At 55.2% G+C, this 23,929-nt stretch overlaps 1 protein-coding gene across 6 annotated transcripts in view; it reads right to left on the bottom strand.

The window, feature by feature from the left end:
- The window catches only part of HDAC7 (histone deacetylase 7), a 36,772-nt gene extending 27,011 nt beyond the window's left edge, over window positions 1-9,761 (bottom strand). Inside the window, exon 1 of one of the 6 annotated variants that reach the window (XR_006604691.1) lies at window positions 7,624-7,968. Coding sequence is in view for 5 of the 6 variants with exons in the window: in XM_013063005.2 (XP_012918459.1) it covers window positions 7,624-7,726 (103 nt within the window). In the remaining variant the exon portion in view is untranslated. Of the gene's footprint in view, window positions 1-7,623; window positions 7,969-8,249; window positions 8,436-9,724 lie in introns of those variants that run through there. The other 5 variants (XM_013063002.2, XM_045073334.1, XM_013063005.2 and 2 more) reach the window with 5 other exon arrangements.
- Between the last annotated feature and the right edge of the window lie 14,168 nt (window positions 9,762-23,929).

The following is a 23,929-nucleotide window of genomic DNA, read 5'->3' as shown; positions in this document are numbered from 1 at the left end:
TAGAGGCCACTGTGGAGGCCCAGGCCGTCACAGATAGAGGAGGCTGTGAATAGCAATACCTCTGAATGCTGGCACTCACAGGACCCCACATTAATATTAATGACATTAAGTACCCAGAGATCCCCAGCCCAGTTGGGCCAAGGTATTCCCCTCGTTTTGCCTATTATTGTTGGAAGATGGCAGAGGTCTGCCAGGCAGATTCTCCCGGTGACAGGATTCCCTCCTGCAACCAGAGTTCTGCGGCTGCCCTTGGTAGGCCAGGCTTTTTCCTGACCACGAATCCAGCCAGTGCTCACACAGCCTTCAGGGAACTCAGCAAACAGACGCATGGTCCTGGGTACTGATTTGGACAAACCAGCTGTGAAGGACAATTTCTGGCCACCTGGGAATTCGATGAGATGAGAATTTACTGTCGTGGAAGGTGGCAAGCGCTGAAAAACCAGCAGGTGCAGTGTCATCTCGTTTTCGTAAAAAATATGACCCAGAGAGGCATGTCAGGAAACAGGGAGATACGAAGCGGTATTGTGGCCATGGTCTCTGACCACTGGGACTGGAATGCTTCTCAGTTTTTAAATTTCTGCTTGTCTAGGTTGTCTGATCATGTACAACACACAAGAATTGCCTCTGTAATGATAAAACAGAACACAGACATGTATGTACACAAACACACGTGCATGGTAAGGATGTCACAGTGGGTTGCAAAGCCGAGGTTCAGCTTCTGGTTCCCATGAGAACGAGGACAGCAGGCTTTCATGAACTCCGTGCACCCTTTTCGGGGACCCTAACAGCCTCTGTGGTTCCACATTATTTACCACCTCGCATCCCCTGCCTCTCCTAAATTGCACAAAGGGCCTAGCCCAGGGCCGGGCACCCCGTTAGGACTGACTTAACGAATGCCTGTAGGCTGAATAATGATCATTTCCTGAAAGAAATGCCTCCTGCCTCTTCCAGGGCCACAGTGCTGGGATTACTCACTGCTGACATCACTGACCTTCCCACCCCTCCTTAGCCTCCTGTTCCTCTTAGGAGCTGCTAGGGAGGGGCTGAAATAAAGGTCACTGCAGCAGATGCTGGCAAGGTATCCCACATCAGGCCCAGGAGGGCGGCCCCGTCCCAGACACTTCCCCAGTGCCAGCTGGCTGGAAGGCCCGGGGGTCCTCCAGCATCCTGCCTCGCTGGGGGAGCCTGGGGGCGGTGTACTGAAAGAGAGAAGAAGGGGTCCACCCTGGGACTTCTGGCAGCAGACTCCTGCTATTCCAGGCCCTTATGGGTGGAGGAATCTGGAACAGTGAATTTGGCCTGGTTTTGCCTGTGAACTGGGGCTGGGCCCAGTTTCTGTTCTTCATGTCTTTAACGTTCCCTATCCTTGACCTTCAGAAATGTGAACAATAACATCAATAAGACTGATGCGTATTCTGTGTGCACGAGCTTCACACGGTGCACGGCACTGCCATTATTTACTTTAAACCTTATGGCAACTCCATGAGGTAGAAACTGTTGTTGCTTTCATGTTATGGACATGGAGAAACTGAGGCACAGAGAGCCATGTGCTGTCTGCGGGAGGCACAGAGACTCTGACAAGGCCATCCTATCCCTCCTTCTGTGTCCTCACTGGAAGGCTCTGCTGCCAGGCTTTGCAATGGCGCGGGAGGGTCCAAAGGTGATAAGGAACATCTGTAGGGTGCTTTCGAGTCCCCCACGTGTTTGCATCCACATCTGAGAAAATCCCGACTTGAAAGACTAGGAAACCAAGACTTGGGGGGCCTTTCATGGCTTTGCACAAGTTTCCACAGTCATTCAGAATCCAAGCCAGGTCTCTGGCCTCAGAAGGGTACATTTCTTCCCCTAGGTCCTACAGTCCGCTGGCCCAACTCTCAGGATGGCTCTGAAGGCCTGGGAGGGAGATGCATGTCCTCTACAACCATGGAGATGACGGCTGCGCTCAGCCCCTCGGCCCGGTGGGGGGGTTGGGGGAGGGGGTGCTGTGCCAGCACCTCCTCGGCGGCGTCTCCCCTGTGACTCACTCCTGGGACCCAGGGGAAACACAGCCCTGCGCTGCGGGCAAACATTGCCTGCCTCCTGCCCCGCCTCCAGCTCCCCGCCTCCACATTTGCTAACCGAAACCCGGCTGCTGCTATTTTTAACCCTCCAGCTCCCCCTCGCCTGGGGCTCCCCCCTGCACCCCACCCCCACCCTCTGCCCCAACCGGGTGCCACCAGCTTGTCATTCTGAGAGCAGTTCTCTAACCTGAACGCCCCGGCGGGTGCAGCGGATGCCCGGGCAGGTTTGTGGGGCAAGCAAAACAAGACGGTTACAGCCCAGTTGCCGAATTCCCCCACCCCGGACTCTTTCCGAACCTGTGGCTCCCAGCCGGCCCCGCCTTTCCCAGCCTTCCTGGGAGCTGGGGGAGGCAAGAATGAGACTTCCTGGGCTGGGAGTGACAGCAGGAGCCAGAGCCGGGCTCCTCAGAGTGGGCTCTGCAGGGAGCTGAGCTGTACTGCTGAGCGGGAATAGGGTACCCCAGGGCAGAGGCTCTCCCTGAAGGCCCAAGGTCTCTGACCACCAGGCTTTCCAATCCCTGCAGGCAATATGGAGAAAAAAGGAAGTGGGAAGGAAGCAGGGTGGGGATGGTGAGTATAGCCCCCAGCCCTCCTCACTGAAGGTCCCCTCCCCATCCTGCTCTCGCAGGTACACAGGGGCTGGGGTTAAGATTGGGAGTGAATGCCTAGGAGGCTCAGGAGTCCAGGGGGCTTTTGCACTGAGCAGCCTAAAGGAGGCCAGGGGTAAAATGCTAGCCAAGGCAGGAGGGGGAGGGGGTGGAAGAGGGCTCTTCTCTTATCTGGGGGCCTCTAACTCCTTGGGTCTCTAAGGAAAGAGCTGCAGCTCCCTGCAGCCTCAGCTCTATGTCCCCCAGGGAACCCCCCTCAACACACACACACACACACACACACACACACACACACACACACACACACTGCAGAAAAGGCTGGAGGTGAGAGGGTCTGAGAGCTTCTTGCCTGATGTGAAAATTAGCCTCCTGAGAGGGAGAAGGGGTAGGACTGCAGGGGCATTAGCTGATGTCTGCCCCCTGGGCTGAGAGCCTCACCCAGTTTGGGAAGCTGATTCCAAGGGCCCAGGAGAGGCTCTGGGGCACCCAGCCAAAGGACGTCTCCAGGACTTCTCTTCTGTCCAGACCCCAGATCGATCGGCCAGCTTTAGCCTTCTCCTTTACCCCGGCTTCTCTGGTCCCTGGCCCAAAGCTTCTCTCTGGTCCACCCTCCCTTCCAGGGCCGGGTCCTCTCTAACTCTTGACCCTCTGCACAGTGATTCCTGAGCCAGGTGAATAAATCCCAGTGGCTACAGAGGCAGCCAGGCTAGACCCAGAGAGGAGGGACTTGGCACGGGAGTTCCCAGGTGGAGACATGGGGAGGAAGGGGATGAGGCGGGAGGAAGGTGAGGCTGGAGTGTCAGGAATGGGGTGGTGCTTGAGAGCTCCTGGGGAGAGGCTGCTGCCTTCCCCACACCCAACACGTGCCTGCATGGGGCCCTGGACTCAGCCTGGCAGAGGGAAAAGCTGCTGCTCCTTGGAGCAGCCTCAATTCCAGCACTGCCCAGCTCCCCTTCCTCGCCTTCCTCCCCTTCCCCTCCGCCAACCTCAGGGGGCTGCTTCAGGGAGCAGAGACCCTGCTGCCTGCCATGCCCCGAAAGAGGCTTCAGTCCTAGGCCAGTGCTCAGCCCAGGGGCCCCACTGGGATCCAGGCGGTTCCCAGGCATGCTCAGAAGCTCTGAGGACTCACTTCTGGTCTGGGGAGGTGAGAGAAGGCATCAATGTCACCTTCTCAAGCCACCTGGCCACCCTCTCCAAGGAAGTCCCACCTTGCTATTTCTCTGTTGCTGCACCCAGTTCATTTCCTCCTTAGGGCTTATCACAACGTAGGAGATATATATACACTCATTTCTTGACTTGCCTCCTCGTTACTGTCTCTCTCCTCCACTAAAGTGGAAGTTCCCTGAGGTCAGATGCTCTGCCTATGTGTTCACTGCATATCTGCGCCCGGTGCCTGTCACTCCAACGAAAGTGTGACTAGCTGAACAACCAGCTCAGTAATGGGGTCCCCCCGGCGGCTGTCATCCCCTTTACAGTAGATGCTCAACAGTTCCAGGACTTCCTCAGGGAGAGAAAGCAGGCTATAACAGGAAAAGCAAGGTCGGGAAGGCTGGCACCCCAGAGGAAAGGTCAAGGCCCAGTTCGCGTGCACAGACACACACAGAGAGGACGCTTGGGTAGGTGCTGTACTAGCTTTGAAAGGGTGGACTTCTGTCGTAGATCTTCCTCTCCATAGCCCTGTGTCCTTGGACAAACCACATACCTTTACGGATCTCGGTCTTCTCAAAAGAAAAAACGAAAATGTTGGCCCCGATCAGTGGTCCTCAAACATGGCTTTGCACCAGAATCACTTGAAGCACATATTATAACCCAGATTCCTGGGCCCCAAGGGTCTTTATTTTTAACACCCCCCCCCCCGATGCCGGAAGCAAATGGTTCCGGAACCGGCACTGGAGGACCACGACTGAGACAGTGCTTTTCAGCAAACATCCAGACTTCTATGAAAAACCCGCTCTTCCATAGGTATACGTTCCCCCAAAACACGTCCATACATCCTACACGGAGCAATAAATCGCAAAGGTATACAATTCTACGGATGTCGAACCTCTGAATTACATGTGTGCGTGCTCTCCAAACACCTCATCCAGAGCCACCACATGGGTCACAAACTGCCACGGAAACACCATAAGTACACACACCAGTCCCAGAACGTGCACAACCAGACCCCCACCACAAACCCCGTGTGTACACACACCCATCATATGGGGACCCACACTAAACAAACGCTCTCCTGAATTTATTTTGCCTCTGGGAACCGGTCCAGGACCAAAGGAGCTATGCTCTGCTGATGAAAACATCCCTCCGGCCTCTGCCACCCCCATCCCAACCCTGTGGCCCAGGCAGCGTGCAGTCCACTGTCCCCCGGTAGAGGGAGGGCTACTGGAGGAGGAGAGAGGAGAGACAGAATGAGGGGAGGTACAGAGCCCTCTCCAAAGTCCAGCAGACCCTCTTCTCCTGCTGCCCCCCACCCGCTAACCAGGAGATGCGAAGGGGTCCACACCCAGGTTCCACCCACATCAGTGCTAGCTCTAACTACTTGCCCAGATTCCCAGGCCCTGGTTCTCGAGAGCCAAAAGGCCTAGGGAGGTGGCCCAATTGAGGGACTCCTCCTAATACTCAGGCTTCTAAGGAAAGGGCTGTCTGGGGGCACCTTCCTGCAGCTCAAAGGCCTGGGTCCCCTTGGGAAGGTTACCACAGAAACAGGGGGGAAATATCACAGGGAAACACAATAGCCGGCAGGGTCACCTGCTGACCAGGCTTCCTGCTGTGTTGCCCACCACTAACCACCCTCCCCCCCCCAAACACACACACCACCTCCTTGCCCTCATGGCCTCCTTCTCTGGCCTCAGCTTGGGCCTCCTCACCAGCGCGCTCCTTCCTGCCTCCCCTGGCTTGGGGGAAGCAGCCTTAGACAGAAAGTGCTCCTCTGTGGCTCTAAAGGACATCAGGGATGGCCCAGAGCTGAGCCCCCCACTCCTAATCCTACCAACGCCCCCACCACAGGAAATCAAAGCTTCCTGCCCCAGAGGAAGTGCCCCATCTAGTGAACCATTCCAACACACACAAATGCACAGTTCTGGACAGATGCCCTCCCCCCCAGCTCCCGGGCCTTCCTCCGGCTCTGCTTTTAGCAATACCTCCCGTCCAGTCTTTAGTCTGACCTAGGACAGGCCAAGGCCAAGGTGCAAAGGTGGGGTTGGGCAGGCCCTCAGCCAGGCCAGAGGAGGAGAAGGTCAGGAGAATGGGCACGAGAAGAGTTAGAGGGTCTGGTTCTAGCCCACTCAGCCTACCATTCCCTGGCTGGGTGACCCTGGGCCTTGCCTGAGCTCATCTTCTCTTGGGCCTCCCCTTCGCACTTGAAAATTACCAGCTCTTAATGAAAGACCAGGAGGAGGACAACAGGAGGCCGGGGCTACACCAGCTTCTGCCTTCCAGGTCCTTGAGCCAGCATGCCTACACTAAAGGGGGGTCCCCACCCCCATCACACATGTGTTCATCACTCCCAGGGGTTTTCACTGAGGACTGGGGAGATGATAGAGAAAGAAAGAATTCCAACTCTCCTTCCCAGAAGCCACCCAGGATGAAAGCTGGGGTCTGTCCATCATCCCTGAAGGAAACTGGGGGCAGCATAACAGTCTCCACACTAGACGCCAGTCCATTTCTTTCGAGTCAGCCTCTCTTCTTCTGTGCTCTGGGAATTGGACCTGAAATACTGTCCCCATTTTATTGATGGGGAAACTGAGCTTCAGTGTCAAAGCAGAGGGACCAGTTTAGATTCTTGGCGTGGGGTGGGGGTGGGGGGGTCAGTGCAAGACCCAAATGCAACCTTGCCAGCCTTAGGATCCCAGCTTAACACCAAGTGACCAGAGAGACACCCACCTGGGGGCCAAAGCTAAGAACACAGAGGCCTCAGGAGGACACTGCCCCAGGGCCATTCTGGATGTAACACCAAGGGGCAGCTCTGAGCCTGTCCCTACAGGGTGGGGGTACATCAGGGGACTAAAGGCAGGGAAGAGTACTAGCGGGTTCAGACCTGCTTCTGGTCTGGGTTCACTGGGTACAACACAGTGACTGCTTTGCCTTAGTTTCCCTCTAAAGTGACTACAGAGAAGAAAATTACTTACAAAGTAAGGCAAGTAGAGGGAACACAGAGCAGAGAGTAAGGAGGATGAGCTGATAAGCAACGATGAGCTAAGAGTAGCTTGCAGAAGCCAGAGAAGGAGCCTGGGAAGTATAAAAGGGTTGGGGTGAGGAGTGAGGAAAGAAGTGTGTGTGGCAGCCAAGCCACTTTAGGGACCTGGACTATGGGGTCCTTGTTGGGGAGATATGGGCTGCCAAAGTACCCCATTCGGAGACAGGGAACTGAGTCACAGTCTACTTTCTTTCAGCCCAGTGGCTGGGCAGTGGTCTTGGGGAAGGTTCCCATGGGTCCTGCTACAAGTCCAGGGGACAGATGTGTCCAGATGCTGAGTCCCCAGCAGGGTCACTGAGGGCCAATGCCTCATTCTCAACCTAAAAACTGGCAGGCAGAGCTGGGCCTCAAGCAGATGTTGAATCTGGGCGTGGGGAGGGATGGGCAGCAGCAAGACAGCCAGTGTCCAGATGCGGCGGGAGGCCTCTGTGTGCAGGACAGCCAGCAGAGACAAGGGAACGGCCAGGACTCGGGGGGGGGGGGGGGGAGCAGCAGTGGCTGGGAGGTCAGATACGAATGGGCAGGCAGAGAGAAGGAAACGGGGCTGGGGGAACTCAGTGGCCTGCAAGCTCCAGCGGGCTCTCTCCTAGTCACGGGCCTATGGAACTCAGGGCGTCGGAGCTGCCAGATTTACCCCCTGCTCACGCTCCCCAGCACCAACAGACCACAGGCCTGGGGGGCGGACATCCCGTTCCCCACCCCTCAGTACACAGTCTTGTGGTCCCCACCCTCTCGCGCCGCTCCCGGCACCTCAGCAGCTCACTTGGGCACAGGTGTCTCCTCGCCCTGATGGGTGAGCAAGGGTGGGGGGCGGTGCTCAGAGAAACCTCACGGTCCGGGACCCCCTGCGGTGGGATCGGCTGCATTCGGCCCTCCCGGGCCCCGCGGGATGGGGACGCTGATGTCCAGCGCCAAGAGCCGGGCCCCAAGTCGGTGGGTCGTGCCCTTTGCCCTCGCGCTTCCAAACCTTCCGCCCCGGAGCACCGCCCCCTCCCGGGCCCCGCGGCGGCCCTCTATCCCTCCCTCGGTCAGCCGATCGGTCCTCCCCGGGCTTGGGGGTGATGGGACCGCCGGCCTGTGCGCCGGCGTTCCGGGGCCTCCAACTCCCTCCCTCGGGCCTGTCGCTGCCCCGGGGCGGGCGGATGTGGGCGCCCCGCGGGAGGCCCGAGCCCTCCGGCCCCGGAACCGGCCCCGGCCGAGGCGGGGTGGGGGGGACCTGCCAGAGCCCCCGCGGAGCCGGGAGGGGCGGGCGCGGCCGGGGGGCCTGGAGTGCGCGGGCCGCGCGGAGCCCGAGCCGGAGCCGGAGCCTAGCCCGAGCCGGGGCGGGCGGCGCTGGGTGCCGCGCGCAGGGCGGGGCGGGCGGGGCGGGGGGCGCAGCCCAGTACTCACCAGCGCCGGGGCTGTGCATCCAGGGGCCGGGGCCCTCAGATCGGGGGGCTCATGGCGGGGCGGGGGGCTGGGGCGCCGGCCTCACATCCCCCCAGTCGCCGGCGGCTGCAGAGCGACTGAGAGACGGCGAGAGGAAGGGAGGGGGCCGGGAGGGGGAGGGCCCTGGCAGCCCGGCCGGCCGGGTAGGATGACAATGGAAGGAAATGCTTTATCTGAGTCTGAGAGCGGGCCAAGGGGGAGGGGAGGGAGGGGGCAGGCGCTCGCGGCCCGGGGACACACCACCGCGGCAGACACTGCCCGGCGCGGCGCTCGGGCGGCGGGCGGACACCCAGAGCGGCCGGGGAGGCAGCGTAGAACCCGGAACGCGGGACGCGGCCCCGACCCGCGCGCGGCCGCCGCGCTGCAGCCCAGCCCCAGGCGCCGCGCGCCGACCCGCGCACAATTCCCGGAAACCCAGATACCTGAGCGCACGCAGCCTTGCATACACAGCGTACACGAGCGCACAGCCCTGTTTACACAGGGGCACAATCGTTCGCACAGACACACTTCTGGGAGGGACCCCCGGGCTCCCAAGTGCGTGCACCTACGGCCCCACCAGCAAACAGCCGCACACAGGGACGTGAGGCACTCGTGGAGTCCCAAGTCCCGGCCAAGGAATCCCAGACGGACACCCCTGTCCACCCCTCCACCATACCCCTCATCAACACGACTTGCCTGAGGAAAGTTCCAGGATCTGATTTGAATCACTGCCCAGCCCTCCCCTCTGCCCCCCCCCCACGCCTGCCGAGGGGAACAGAAGGGTCCAGCCTGTTCCTATTAAAAGAAAAAGGGGGTGGGGGCGGTGCTGATTTTGAAAGTTTTCTTTTTTTAAAGAAATTTCTCAAGGGATTTCCTTCCCTCCTCTCCTCTTCCTCTCTTCCTCCCATTCCTCTCCCCCCCATAACTCTCCCCCCTTCTTTCCCCCTCCCGGTCCCTATGAGTCAAACTTCAGCAATGTGCCCAGTGTCTCCCAGTGCATTACAGCGGATCACAGAAATGTTCCAGTCTGTGAGTCGGAATGCAGCCGCCTCCAGCCCTCCCTCAGCTAGTAAACTCAGCTCTGGTCCAGATTTGCGCAGCAGTCCTTCCTGCACTCCCTGCCCCCCATCCCGCCCCCACCTCTTAACAGGACCAGAAGGTCAGACTCAGGGGTCAGGGTCTGAGGACCTCCCCATTGTGCTCCCTGGCCTAGCCTATCAGCTCCGTGGCCTCTGGCAATGTGCTGGGTGGGAGACAGAGACTGGCTTTGGGAAGGGGAGAGGTCCACAGCCCAAAACACTAGACTCTCCTGTGATGGGAGGCGTCACCTCCAGAAGGCAGGATGCGGCTTCCCTCTGACTTCCTACCCATCCTACCTCCCTCTATCCTTGGAACCCCAAGAGCCTCACTATTCTACCGAAGGAGAAACTGAGGCAGAGCCAGAAGCAGAGCCATACCACATGGGAAGCAAGAGTCCATGGTGGCCTAGGAGGGCTTGGACATGGCAAGGTCCAGCTTCTGACTACAGACTCTCATTCGCACAAGCGCAACTTGGGCCTCCTCACTTGTTTCTTCCTGGCTCTTGTAGCTGTCCCTTTCCTTGTCCCAGGGCTCAGTCAGCAGGCAGATCCAACCCCTCTGCTCTTGTTAACTTACTCTCACAAGCTCCTTGCCTGGCATCCAAGCCCTTCTATGGCACGGCAGCACACTGTGCAAACACCCCTCCCTCCACCCATATCCCGCTATTTTTTTCTCGCTCTTCTGCCCAGTGGCTCCTGGTACTTGGTGCTCAACAATATTAGTTGCTGTTATTTCTCGCATTATTTCAGCTAAACTGGGCTACTGTCTGCACCCCATCGTGCCCTCAGGCTTTCCTACTCCCTTACTTTGGCTCATCATGTTTCCTCCACAAATGATGCCCTCCCTGTCCCTTGCTGCTTCTGTTGAAATCTTCCCAGTTCTCAGGGGTCTATAGTCACTTTCTCCTGGAGACATTCCAGGATTCCCATAGCCAGAGGGATTCTCCCCCTCCGTGAAAGGACCCCACCAGCACTTAGTCAGTCTTGCTCTGTGCACTGACTTTCATCCACCTAGTCTCCGTGTCTCAACTCTCCTTCTTCCCAAGAATGTTCAAGAGTAGACATCCCCTGATCCCTTAGTCATGGGTGAGTTTCTTGCAGTGTCTTCCTAAATGGCTTGCACAGAACTCAAGTTCTCTCTGAGTTCTTTGCTGAAGTGAGACAGATGTTCCCAGATGTCAAGGACCATTCCTTCCCGAGCTGGACACCCCTTTTCCCCATGACCCCCCCATGCTGACACTGCAAGATGCATGTTTTTCTGCCTCAGGTGCATTCTTCCCAGCTCTCACCTCCAAACCAGATGACTGGGTCCTTCCAGATCCCTCCTTCGTGCCCGTGGCTTCCAGAAAAATTGCTTGGCTACTTCAGACTCCTAGCCTCTCCGCTCCCCCACATCATCTCTCTCCCTTAACTCTGCCATCCCCCCACCTTAATACACCCCAGGCTTCCTGGAGTAGTTTCTGGACTGAAATCAGGCCCCTGTTGCCTCATTTCTGCCATGTGCATCATTCACGTATTTCTTTTGAGCCTTCTTTTTCTTTTTGACCTAATCACTGAATTCTAAGAGATTGGAGCAAAAAAGGGTTGTCTCCCTCTGCCTCAGTCTGTCCCCCAAGTATCCAGTGCTTTCTACACACACCAGGACTCACCATCCCCAAAGTGTAGACAGCAAGACCACATATAAGACCAGCACCCAGAAAGCTGGACTGTGTCCCTCCCTCCCTGGACAGCTGAACTCTTCACTCCAGCACCACCACCCTCCCACCGGAAGCAGGGTCTTAAGCCAGGTTCTAAGTCCCATGCCCCTTGCTGGATGTAACAGAGGCCCCAGGAACCCTGAGAGACATGAGGCAGGAAAGTGCAGGCTGCCTGTCTCTCCTCTATCCTGGTTACCATGGGAAGTTTCTCTGCAGAGCTCTGGAGTCAGGCCTATCTCCCAGGTGGCTCAGCCAAGCACCTTGCAGAAGACTTTAGCCCCATACGACCTGCCTTGGCTCCCTCGAGTCTTCCTGGAGTCTCTGGCCAGTCCCAAGCTGCAGGGCACACCCCTTCTGCTTCTCTTTGGGCTTCTGGGCCTACTTGACCTTCTCCTTCTCCTCTCCTATCTTTACTTGAGTACTTTACAACTATATGCCGTGTAGCAGGCTTATGTCATCCTCTTGGCAGACATTAGATCATTTATTCTTAATAATCCTTGTTATGCTCACACTTAAAGTATGGCCCACTAGGGTTACAAAATCTGAACCAAAGTTACCCAACTAGTAAGCGATGGAGTCATTCGCTCCTTCAACAAATATTATTGGGTGCCCACCCTGGGTCAGGGATTCAAAGCTCTAGAAAGTCATCCAGTCTACACTCAGGGCTCTGAGACCACTTTCATCCCTGCCTTCTAGATGCGGTAGCCAAAGCCACAATTCTTCCCTAACCCACACTTCCCACACACTCCCCACAAAGCCAATCAGAAACTGCTCATTCCCCACAGCCTCCGTGAGACCTCACAGTTTTCACTGGGTTGGGGTGGGCCTTGCATTGCCGTTTCTGAACCTGGAATCAAATGCCAATTCACAGGGTTTGGGATTTGCGGACTGATAGGGGAGGTAGGTCTCCAGATCCAAATAAAGGGTTTCATGGGACCAGATATAGCAAGTGGAAGGCAGGAAGGAAGGAAGGAGGGAAGATAATTTGGATTTACTGAGCGTCTCCTTTGTATCATTTGCTGCTCAAGGTTCTTTCACTTATATCTTGTCATCATCCCCATTGTTTCAATGAGCAGACGTAAGTTCAGAAAGACAAGATGATTTGCCCAAGTCCACACAGCCAGTAAAATGACTTAATCCTGAATGTCTGATTCAGAGCCTGTGCAGTATCTCACGGCAGGTCGGAACAATGGAGAAGCTGCTGGCCTTGTGTAAACCTGGCTGCTTGAGGTCTCAGCTGATCTATGTGTGACATTCTTGAAGCCAAATATACCTCCCAACTGACCCCAGCCATAGCGTCTCATCCCCGGCTCCCCCCTTTCTCTGTCGGCATCACACAGTCAGAATTAGAGGAGCTATGGAGCTATGTGAGTATTCCAGTTAGGACTAGGAGTGCAGCCAGCCAGGCCCCCCACCTCGGATTTCAAGATGGGAGGGAAGGGGGGATACAGTCTTCCGGGCCAGAATTGGGTGGCTAAGTCCAGAAGAGGCTACAAGTCCAGATGGCTCAGGTTGGTTGGTAGACCAGATAACTGTGGAGACTAAGGCAGGTGGAAGGAATGAAGTGAGTCCCTTACCCTGTCGCTTTGTCCCCCTTCAGTGTCAACAAAGGTGATGTGGTTTCCCCTGTGGTCTGTTGCCCTAGACACCTGCAGTTCTTAGTATACGTGTATGTGTCTATGTACCAACAATGACATATAGGGGACACAAGGGAAAGCGGTGGGACAGGATGGGGAGGGGCAGGAAGTCAAAGACAGGGTCTCCTTAACCCTAAGATGAAGAAAACAGAATGAATGCAAAAGATGGCAGAGGTCACCCCTTTGACTACTCCAGGGCCCCAGCCGGGACTATCAGGAGAGAACTGGAAGGAAGGCATTATGGGGTTCAGGGCTCTGGGTTGGGAGGCAGCTGACTAGAGTTCTGGACCTAGTTCTGCCATTAAATTCCCAAGCCACACCTTCCTGAGCCTCAGTCTCAGTCTTCTGCTCTGTAAAATAGCAATATCTTGGCTTCTTCTTCACAGGGCTGATCTGAGGTCACAGGAAGGACATGTCCAAACACTGTGAGCTTTAGAATCATTGTCCTGATAGCCCCTGGATACAGCACACACATGTGCATGCACATACCACAGTGAAGATAAAGGACATTAAAGGCAAAAACAAAACACAATCTCTGCCCTCCTATTGATCACAGTGTGTTGAGGAAACAAAAATATAAAATACTTGAAAGCCTCTTGGAAGAAAACAACTCTTTTTAACATCTCATTGCTGTGTGACCTTGGCCAAGTCACAGCCTCTCTGGCCTTCGGTTTTCTCATCCGTCAAGTGAGGGAGCCAGTTTAGGTCACGTCGGCTTATCTTGCTGAGTCGAAGCCGTTTTTCGAATCCTGTTATTCCAAGTGTCCGTGAGTGCACAGGCCAAGAGGGATGACCTGAGCGGATTGGGACCCGAATGAAGTAGGAAGTTTCGAGCTGGGTTTTGGAGGAGCCCAGAAATGTGAATCAGTGTGAGGTGAGGGGGGTGACATTCCAGGTGGGGAGAATGGCATGTGCTAGGCGAGGCGAGGAAGCAGAGGGGTGGCAAACAGATTAGGGAGGCTCAGGAATGAGGTTGGTAAGGACTCAGGGAATCTGGAGAGGAAGTCAGGACAGGAGGAGGGGAGAAGGCAGTCACCACTGAGGCTGCTGAGATAGAAAGTGGGGGAGGGATATGGGTGGGAAGACACTCTCCTGGCCCCAGAGGTCGGTGCCAGGGCCCATCCAGCCAAACTCCACCCAGGAGAGAAGGAAAGAAAGCTTCTCTTGCCAAGAGGCCCCGTCCACCCTTCCCTTCTCTCCCAGCCCCACTCCCAGCCTTGAGGTAAGCCAGGGCCCCCTGGAGCCAGAGCCTCCATTAGTGATGGAAACAAACAGATGGGGACCCGCCACATCCTTCCACCACAAGAACACCAGGGGCAAAATCATCATAATAGTCATGATGACGAAGACGACAGGACAAGGAGGTAAAGTCCCCCCCCTCCCCCACCACTGCCAAAACAACAGCTCTGGAACTTCTTGAGACAATTGTTCTGTTTACTAGCATCTTGGCTCTTTAAGAGCTGTGAGTAGATTTATAAGATTATCTCATCTGTAGGATCCCCCCAAAACTGACATTGTTATCAAAATCACTTAGAAGGATCTGTGAAAAACAGATCTCTGGGCCCCCCTCAAAGACTCCATCAGGCTCTCTGGAGTGCAGAGTACCCAGTAACCTCAGGTTTAGGACACTGATCTGATCCAAACGGTTCCTTTTACAGATAAGGAAACTGTGGGCCCCTGGGGGAATAACTTGCCGGAGAGGACATGGTTAATCAGTGGCGGGGAGCAGGCAGAGAACTCAGGTGTCCCAGCCTCCAGATCAGCCCTCCTGCTAACAGCCCACACCGCCCAGCCCTGGAGATGCCAGTGCCAGCAGAGATTATGGTCAGGGAAGCAGCCACTGGGCCATACTCTAATTGTGAGCAAGAAGAAATCCGTCTGAGCAGCAAAATGCCTTTCTGTGACCAGCCCACTGTTACTGGCTCTGGAGGTGGGGTGGGGGTGGCCCTGCAGGGATGCTGAGGTCCACCCACTGGGGGGCTGGGGCCTTCAGCCTCGCTCCCTGGCCCCAGCAGGACCCTCTGCAGCCCCAACTACCAAATTGGCTGGAGGGCAGTTTCTGACTTGGTTATGGGTCTTGGTGATTCTTTTTTGGAAGCACTTCTCTCTGGCCTCAGCACCTCTAGAAAGACCTTGAAGAGGTCCTGGCCTCCGGGCTTGTACCCATCGTCCCAAGAGGTGTGTTTCAGGGTGGATTTAGAAGATGTCTCTGTAGGTCAGGGGAGTGGAGGCAAGAAAGGAGCAAGGAGCGGAGGGGAGGGTGAATGGGGTGAGGCTGGCTACTCGGGATGTGAACAGGGTTCCTTGCTAGGACCTTGAAGTGCCCCACTTACATATGACCATCCAGTGAAATCGTTTTCTTCCAGTGAAATCACACCCATGCCCTCAAGGATACGCTGGGTTCAGAGTCATGGAAGTTCCATGTTTGAAGGGACCTGCTGGACAATGGGGTCTCGATGGGCCAGGGCAGTTGTCTTGCAATGACCTGCTGCCCTCTGTGCCTGAAGCCGTAATTCTAGAAGTCTCTGCCCCCATTACATCCCTCACTCCAGCTCTCCCAGAGCGGTTAGGGGTAGGAGGGCACAGGAGGCAGAGAAGACGCCGCCTGCTCTCCTCCTTGGGCAGACCCTGAGGCTGGGCTCCACGCTTCTCTACACTGAGCTTTCAAGGAAATATTTAAAAACCTGTAAAGGAGGGGATCCTGAATGACCCAGTCATTAAGCCTCTGTCTTTGGCTCAGGTCATAATCCCAGAGTCCTGGGATCAAGCCCCGAGTTAGGCTCCCTGCTTGACAAGAAGCTTGCTTCTCCCTCTCCCACTCCCCCTGCTTGTGTTCCCTCTCTCACTGTCTCTCTCTTTCTGTCAAAATAAATAAAATCTTAAAAAAAAATCTATAAAGGTATTGCTGAAGAGAGGGTATGTTGTATCGTGATTCAAGGCAAGAGTTTAGAGTCAGTCTGCTTGGGCTGGAGTTTGTTGCTTACCCACTGTGTGCTATTTGACCTCTGGGAAGCTCATTTCCTCATCCCCAAATGGGTACGTCGTGTGTGCCTCCTTAGGGTTGCTGTGATGACCCTCTGGATGGGGAGTCAAGCTTTGTGCAATGCTTGGCCTCACTAGGCTGTGTTCGGGGCAGAGCCCAATGTGGATGTTAGTTATAGAAGACAGTGTCCTGAGTGTCCTGTCCCCTCTGACCCTCTAAGCCACCCTCTAAGCTACAAACTCTAAGTTTGTAGAGTTTCCCCTTACAAACTCAGTCTCAAAATAAATACTGTCCTAATTTATGCAAAGAACTCTGCAGAGTCTCACACCAGCTAACCCTTCTGGGGCACACAGTGAAGCCTGGCAGGGCTGCGGCCATGGGGAACTATGTGCAAGCTTTCCAGACCCTTCCGAGGTACAGGTGTGGGTTCCGAGTTGACTCAGTTGAGGGAAGTTTGGATGGACTGGCTGCTGGGAACGGCCAACCAGACAGCAGAGAGGGCCCTGCTGCATCTCTCCAATCCTGGCACCAAGCATCTGGAGTGATCTGCACATCTGGCTGCATCCCTGGGGCAATGTTCACAGCTGCTGACATTTGAGGGAGGAGAGATCCAGCTCCTCAGCCAGGGCCTAGGGGGCTATAAATAACTAGCTAAGAAGACCAGGGGGATGAGGTTGACCTTTGGGGGGCGGGAGCGGCTGGCGACGACTTCCCCCACCCCTTTGGGTCCAGAGCCAGCGTTTTAGCAAAACAGGAAGAGGCAGCAGCAGCTGCTGGGAAAGTAGGAGTGGCTCCCCTTCCCCCACTTGCCTGGGGCCTTCGGATCCCAGCCAGGACCTGGGAGAGGTGGAGCCATCTGGGAGGGGGAGGGAAGGGCAGACCCATGCGGGCTGTGGCCCCAGAACCCAGGGCCCTCTTATGGCTCAGCTGGGGCACAGGCGAGGGAGACAAACAGACAAGGGAAGTCCAGTGGGCTGGTGCTGCCACCCCGGCCCTCTCCTGTTCCCTTTCTGTTCCCCTATCAGTGGGACGACAGGAAGGACGGGCATTAGAAATGGAGCTCAAAATATGTATACTAGGCAGGCGGTGTATCTAGAGCCGGGTGTTATGTCTAACCCACCTTCCTCTCTCGTCCCTTCCCAGACCACAGGTGGGCTGAGCCTAAGCCCAGGCGGGTGGGAAAGAGGTCTTGAGACAGGAGAAAGGAGGCCTCTGGGCTGCTGGAGAGGCCCCAGGCCTGGCCCCAGTGGAATGATGAACTTCCCTGCAAACCATTGGGTTGAAAGATCCAAAGCGGGGCGCCTGGGTGGCTCAGTGGGTTAAGCCGCTGCCTTCGGCTCAGGTCATGATCTCAGGGTCCTGAGATCGAGTCCCGCATCGGGCTCTCTGCTCAGCAGGGAGCCTGCTTCCTTCTCTCTCTCTCTGCCTGCCTCTCAGTGTACTTGTAATTTCTCTCTGTCAAATAAATAAATAAAATCTTTAAAAAAAAAAAAAAAAAGAAAGATCCAAAGCGCTGGGGTAGGGGGCGGGCAGCTCTGGGTGACTGTTCTCCTGGAGTAACGGCATCCACAGAGACACTCTGGGTAGCCAAGCCCTAGGCCAGAGGGCTTCATGAAGTCCAGGATTAAAGAAATCTTCCCAGAAATGTTGCTTTGCTTTGCCTGAGAGAGACTGGCCACTGAGACTCTGTCCTTCGGTGTCTGACTGGTTGATAACATCCGTTCAGAGCTTTGGCTGGCCCACATCTCCACTGGGGTCTGTGGCGATATCCGTCAACGACCCATCATTGCTTCTCGACCTGAGCCCCGTGTTTTGCCTGCTGGAAAAGTCTAGACCAGCATCATCCAGTAGAAACCGAATGTGAGCCACATGTGTAATTTAAAATTTTCCACCATCCCACCAACAAAGTAAAAGTAAATAGATGAAATGAATTTTAACAGCCTATTGAAGCTAATGTATGTAAAACAGTATCGTTTCAGCATGTAACTGAAACAGAGATATTGTTAAGGTGATGTCTTGCAAAAGCGGTGTGAGGTCTCCCCTTGCCACACACTGCAGTCCTGGCCGGCCACATTTCCAGGGCGAGCAGCCCCTGTAGTGAACAGCCCAGGTCTAGCTGGCCCCTAGCCGAGCTGCTTCTTCAGCCCTTCTAGCTCCTTGCTAGGGAAGAGGCTCCAGAAATGGAGGAGTGGCAGGTGAGGGCCACGTGAAGTGTTAATTGGCTCTAGGAGGGAGGCTACCCACTTTTCAATTTTCAAGCATCTAGACCTGCAACCAGTCCTAGCATATAGGCAAGCAGGGAAACTGAGTCACCGAACAGCGTCTTCCCAGACAACGGTCTTCTCCTTCTCTTCCTCGACCTCTTGCCCTAAGTTGAAGGTTGGAGGAAACCTATTTCTTCTTCAGGTGGCCAGCCTCTACCCTTCTCTGTCCCCTTCCAAACACAACTGCAAACCCAAAGGGATTCAGGCAGCACAATTAGGCAGTGTGGGAGGAGAAGTGAATTTGGGGGGAAATACAGCCAAGCAGCGGATCTGTGGAGTTTAGATGCTGGTGGGACATCTGGAGGGGGAGTCGAGTGGACAGTTGCTATCTAAGGAGGGAAGGCAAAATAAAGATTTGGGGTCCTCAGTGAGAACTGGAGTTGTTGGTAGCAATGAATGAGATCATAAGAGCAGGGAAAGGAGGGGATGGGAATTGGAAAGACGGCTAACTCTAGGAGCATGAGAGAAACCAAGTTTCTGGGTGGGCAGAGAGGTTGCAGGCCATGAACGAGGCCGAGAGGGAGCGGTCAGAGATTTAAAAGAAGCAAGAGGAAATACTGTGTCGGAATCCAAAGTGGGAGAGAAGGTGGGAAAGGGGAGGTTTGTCCTCTGCTGCGACTGAGGATGCTTTAAAACCATTCTGACGGAAACTGACACAAATTGATAATGAACACGAAAAGAGTGGTGGACCGACGTTCAAAGAGCAAAAGACTCTTCAGGGAAAGAGGAGATACAGCTAGTAGGGGAGGTGGGGATCGCCATCAAAGGAATGCCAATTAAAATAAGAGGGAGGTAGGGGCGCCTGGGTGGCTCAGTGGGTTAAGCCTCTGCCTTCGGCTCAGGTCGTGATCCCAGGGTCCTGGGATCCAGCCCCACATCAAGCCCCACATTGGGCTCTCTGCTCAGTGGGGAGCCTGCTTCCTCCTCTCTCTCTGCCTATCAAATAAATTAATAAATAAATAAAATTTAAAAAAAAAAATAAGAGGGAGGTAGACACTGTTTCCCAGCCTTAGTGACAGTGTGGTGAAATTTACATGTTTGAAAAGAATTTGGGGACAGATAGTAAGAGCTATAAAATGGTCTCACCCTTTGCTCAGTTACGCCACCCAATGTACCCTAAACCAGGTTTCTGCAGCCAAAATTCAGGAGGGGGAGTGGAATACAGGCATAGTGACGTTCACCCCTGCATTGTTTAGAATATGGAAAGTTACCAACAATTTGAACACCTACAACTGGAAAATTGTGAAGCAAGTTACATTTCCACTTAATAGAAAATTATGAAGCCGTTATAAAGATGTTTATGAATGCAACATAGCATCGCAAGAGAGTATCGATTTGTGTGTGAACTGTGATGGCAACCGTATTACCAAAAAAACCCCAACAGGGGCTTAGAGGAAAAGACAGAGAGGAAATACACAGCTGGTACTGATCAGGTAAGGTGGTATGAGTGTACGTGTTTTTCTAGTCATTTAAGGATTGTCAGCATTGTCAGGGGCTGTGGAGAGTGGGGATGGAGGTTGATCAGAAGCCTGGGCTGGGCTACACGGAGGGCCCTGACCACCTTCTGGAGGTGATGATCTCGTTCATTCCCTGAGTTTATTTACGGGACTCTGTGTACCTGCCAGGTGCTGTCACTGTGCCATTAGCTCAGCCCTTCCCTGATGGGAGAAACTCTGAGTCCCTGCCTGGGTTCCAAGCTCCTGGAGCTTTACTGAGTCCTGTGTCACGGATTGGGGCAAGACCTTGTCCTGGGCACGGAGGGACATACCCCAGGGCACAGGACCCAGAGAAGTCAAGAGCAGGCACCATGGCCCCAGGGAGGCGGGGGAGGGTTGGGGGATCACCACAGAGCTTGGGGAATGTGAATACTGCTCTGCCCTGGGGGAGGGGCTGGTGGGCTGTGGTTGTCACCTTCCGTTTCATGTCTCCCTGAAGGTGGTGGGAGGTGGGAGTGGGCCATCACCTCCACAGCCCTCCCCCCCAGGAACTCTACCTGGGCCCCACCTATGGGCACCATCCGGCCTGGCCAGCCTGCCGTTCCTCCCCCTCTGCTCTCTTCCTTCATTGACATATTGGGGCCTTGAAATAACACATCTTTATTTATGCCATCATTTCCACATCATTTGCCTATGATTCACTTGTTGTCAAGAGGCATTAAAACCTCCATCCCCAGCTACCAGACACCTACTGGTCCCCTGGTCCCAGCACCCCTGTGTGCCACCGCTCCCCTTCCCGATGGGTCTTACCAGTGCTGGCGGTAAAACCCCCACTCTCAGCCTCTTTTCCTCCACAGTACCCCACCCCAGCTCCTCCCTCCTTGGCCTTCGTTGGGGAGCAGGAGGCAGGGGCTGCAAATGGCCCCGATGGAGTCCATCCACTTCCCCGGCCCAGGACCTGGCCTGAGAGAGGCACGTGGTGGGACTGAAGGTGACTTCCCTGTGCTGGGAAGGCATGTGGTGTTGGGACTGAAGGTGACCATTCACAGACAGGAAGCCCTGGAAAAGGGAAGAAGTTTCTCTTGGCCTAGAAGCTGTGGAGCCCCTAGACACAGAGGCAGCTGCCCCCCAACCACCACCCCCTCACTTCCTCAGGCTGGATTTTCCTCATACCTCAAGGCTGGTCCCTGGGTCCCTCCCCCACTCTGTTTCCTACAGGGCATGGGGGTATAGAATTTCCACAGTGTATGTATGTGTGCGTGTGTATGTGTGTGTGTGTGTGTGTGTGAGAGAGAGAGAGAGAGAGAGAGAATGTGTTGGGGGGTAGAAAGAGTTGTCTTCTTGCACCTTCATTACCCAATAGGGCCTTAAAGCTTTGTTCGCCCCACCTCACCCCCCACCCCGGAATCTAGGTGAGTCAGGGAGCTATGAGGTGGGGGAGGCAGGGAAGGAAGAGGAGGAGGAAGAGGGCAAAGTGCGAGGAGGGGGCTACTGGAAGCCGAGTGGGGGTGAGGGGAGCTGCTGTGGTTGGGTTATCTGATGTGAGGAGCCAGGTGTGCTCTGGGGGTGGGGGAAGAGCAGCCTGAGACAGGCAGAAACAGCCAGAGCAGCCTAGAGACACAGAGAGGCAGAGACAAGAAAGACTTAGCAGCACCGAATCAAGAGGAAGACCGAGGGAGGCTTTAGATCTCTCCCCACCGGGGACACCTGCCTCCTAGCTCCCTGGGACCCAAAGAACAGAAGGCCTCCTGCACCATGGCACCGAGATGGGGATGGCTGGTGTGTGTGTGTGTGTGTGTGTGTGTGTGTGTGTGTGTGTGTGTGTCTGTCTCTGTGTGTGTGTCTGTGTAGCAGCGGGGACAAGGGTCCAGCCTTATCCCTGAATCAGAGCAGTTGGAGACAGTTGAGGGTCTCTAATCTCGGTTGGGGGTTGATGGGTGGAGGAGGCTTTGCAGGAGGAGATAATGGGGTGGAGCAGAGCCCCGGACTAGAACAGAGTGCCCTCAGGCCAGGCATGGTCAACTGGTCTCCAGCCCCAGCTCCTCCTGCCTTGGGGAGCTCTGCTCCAGACAAAAGCTGCCCTGCCCGCAGGTGTGGAGCTGGGAGAGTGAGCAGGGCAGTGAGCTCCCTTGGGGTACCAGCGTGGCCCTCCATGACAGGTGTGCACCTGCAAGATCCAACCCCCACCTCCTCCAACCCTGCCTTGGCCATGTGTGTGTGTTGAGGGGAGGGAGCTCTGTTTAAGGAAGAGGACCCTCACTTAGAGGCGAGGATCCCCAGAAGGCGAGGAGAATTATAATAATGAAGGCTAACACTGGCTAGGTGCCAGGCGCTCCTCTGAATCCTACATATGCATTCCCTCCGTCTTCGCAAATACCTAGTCATGCATGTTGCAGTTCATAGGCGAGGAAACCGAGGCCCAGAGACCTCAAGTCATTCCACCCCAAGTAGGAAGAACCAATGTTGAAATCCATGCTCTTCCTTGCTAGCCTGGCTGCTTTCCCCGGGGCCAGGAATGGAGGGAGGGGGCGGGAGAGCCCCTGAGCTCCTTCTGTCTATGCTGCCTTCTTAGCCCAGCATCATGCTGGTCCAGGGTAGGAGGAATTGGGTAAGCATTTGCTCAGAGGATGAACTAACATCAAAGCATGGGTCCTCTCCAAAGGCCCTGGTGTCCTGTCTACTGACATTGCTCCCTTTCTTCCTCTCCACTCCTCATCACCTCAAGGCTTCCCCTTAAACACAGCTGAAGGCAGGGAGCACCCGGGGTGGGGTCCTATCAGAGAGGAAGTGGGGCTGGCTTCTTGCCCATCCCCTTTATCATTTCTCCCCATCCCCACTCGAACACCACCACCGGCTGCCCCACCATGCCCTCCTGCTGCTCCCCTGGGGCTCCAGGGTGGGAGAGGAAAGAACTTTAAACCCAAGGAGCTGGGAGTGGGGCTGGGGGTGGCTGGAGGAAACGGAGGGGACACAGGAGGGGGTTTCAATGGTACTCTAAACTGGGAGCTCACAGTCCTCCGCACCCAGGCTGGGCTGACCTGGGCTGCCGGTCCTTTTCTGACGGGCTGCGGGGTCTACCCGGCCCATCCGGGTAGGCGAATGGAAGAAGAGAAGCAGGCAACAGACACAGTTAGGACCCCAGCCCTCTCCCAGCCCTAGCCTCATGCCTGCTGCCGCAAGTGTTCACAGGTATCGGCAGGACGTTTAATTAGATGGGGTGTCAGAGTGGCCCAGGCCTTTCTAGACGCCCCTTAGGATTCTGTGCACAAGTACAAAGGGCAGTGGGGAGGTCTCATGAAGCTAAATAAGGGTTGCTGACCTGGGCTATGTGGGACTTCTCCACTCTCCTTCAGGGTAGGGACCCCCAGAGAGCGTTCTGCCCACTGCCTACAGCCTTCCTCTTCTCCGAGCCTATGCCTTTCTTCCTTGAGTCCAGCTCAGACAGAATTTGCAGAACAGTCCAGCTGGGAACGTGATACTTGATCCATCTCTTCCTGCATTCCCTGTAACAGATATCCCTGGATCCCTGATCCAGGGCTTGGCTCTGGTCTCATTCTGTAAGAGTCTGTTCAGACTTGGGGGAGACTATTAGGTTCCAAAGAGGGCTGGGCTTTGGAAACATTGACAATTTCCCCTGTTCTGTGGATGCCTGGGTCTTTCCAACTACTCCCTTCTCCTGAGACATAACGCCTCCTTGTCCACCCCCTCCCCTTGCTCCCAGGGAACAACTGAACCGAAGTGTTTCTGGCCGGTGCACTAACGTCAACCCGCAGGAGGGCATAGCCTTTGGCTCGGTCTCAGTCAACTCTATACATGGTCTGAAGACCCAAGTTTTAGAAGATATATGACCAGGGGTGACGGTCAGAAGATTAAATGACAGAATGAGGATTCAAAGGATCTGAGCAGACTAAGGTGTGGGATAAATCAAATCAGATAAGTAGGAATCGAGAGAAATGCTGAGTTCCACATTTTGGTCCAAAAACAAACCGTCTACATGGGGGAATGAGGAAGATGTGGCAGATGCTTTAGGGAGAGGTAGGTACTGAGCATATACGGGTTCTGAAGCCACACAGGGTCTTAACTTCTCAGTTTCCAAAGTTCAAGGGAAGGTGTTTAAATTTGCATAAGTCCGTTTGCATTTCATTTTCTAGCAGGGACCAGGCAGATTTTTTTTCCCCCCTTAACATCTATGGTGAAGACCAGATCTTTTCGAGCTCACAGAAGTGGGTAGGACGCACAGGGCGAGGGGTGGGGTATGGCATAGGGAAGTTCCGGAAAGATTTCGTGAAAGACTTGAACCCTGAGCCTGCAAAGGCAGGAGTAGTTGGAATCAGCCCCGTTGAGAAAACCGGGGAATCAGGGAGGAGGGGAGGGCATGGCTGGCCCAGGAAACAACCGCACAGACAAAAGTACAGTGTGGGCCTCAGAGTGTAGTCTGGGGATCCCTGTGGGCCTCTGAGCTCCATGCAGGGCCCTCACAAGGCCAAAACTACTTTCATCGTAAAACTAAGACATGGTTTGCCTTTTCACTCTCATTCTTCCGCTGCATACAGAGGTGTTTTCCAG

Source organism: Mustela putorius, unplaced genomic scaffold (assembly GCF_011764305.1).
Source record: "Mustela putorius furo isolate JIRA1106 unplaced genomic scaffold, ASM1176430v1.1 tig00537227_pilon_pilon_pilon, whole genome shotgun sequence".
Taxonomy (NCBI): domain Eukaryota; kingdom Metazoa; phylum Chordata; class Mammalia; order Carnivora; family Mustelidae; genus Mustela; species Mustela putorius.
Note: the sequence above shows the minus strand (reverse complement) of the source record. Positions and strands in the feature narration are given on the sequence as shown.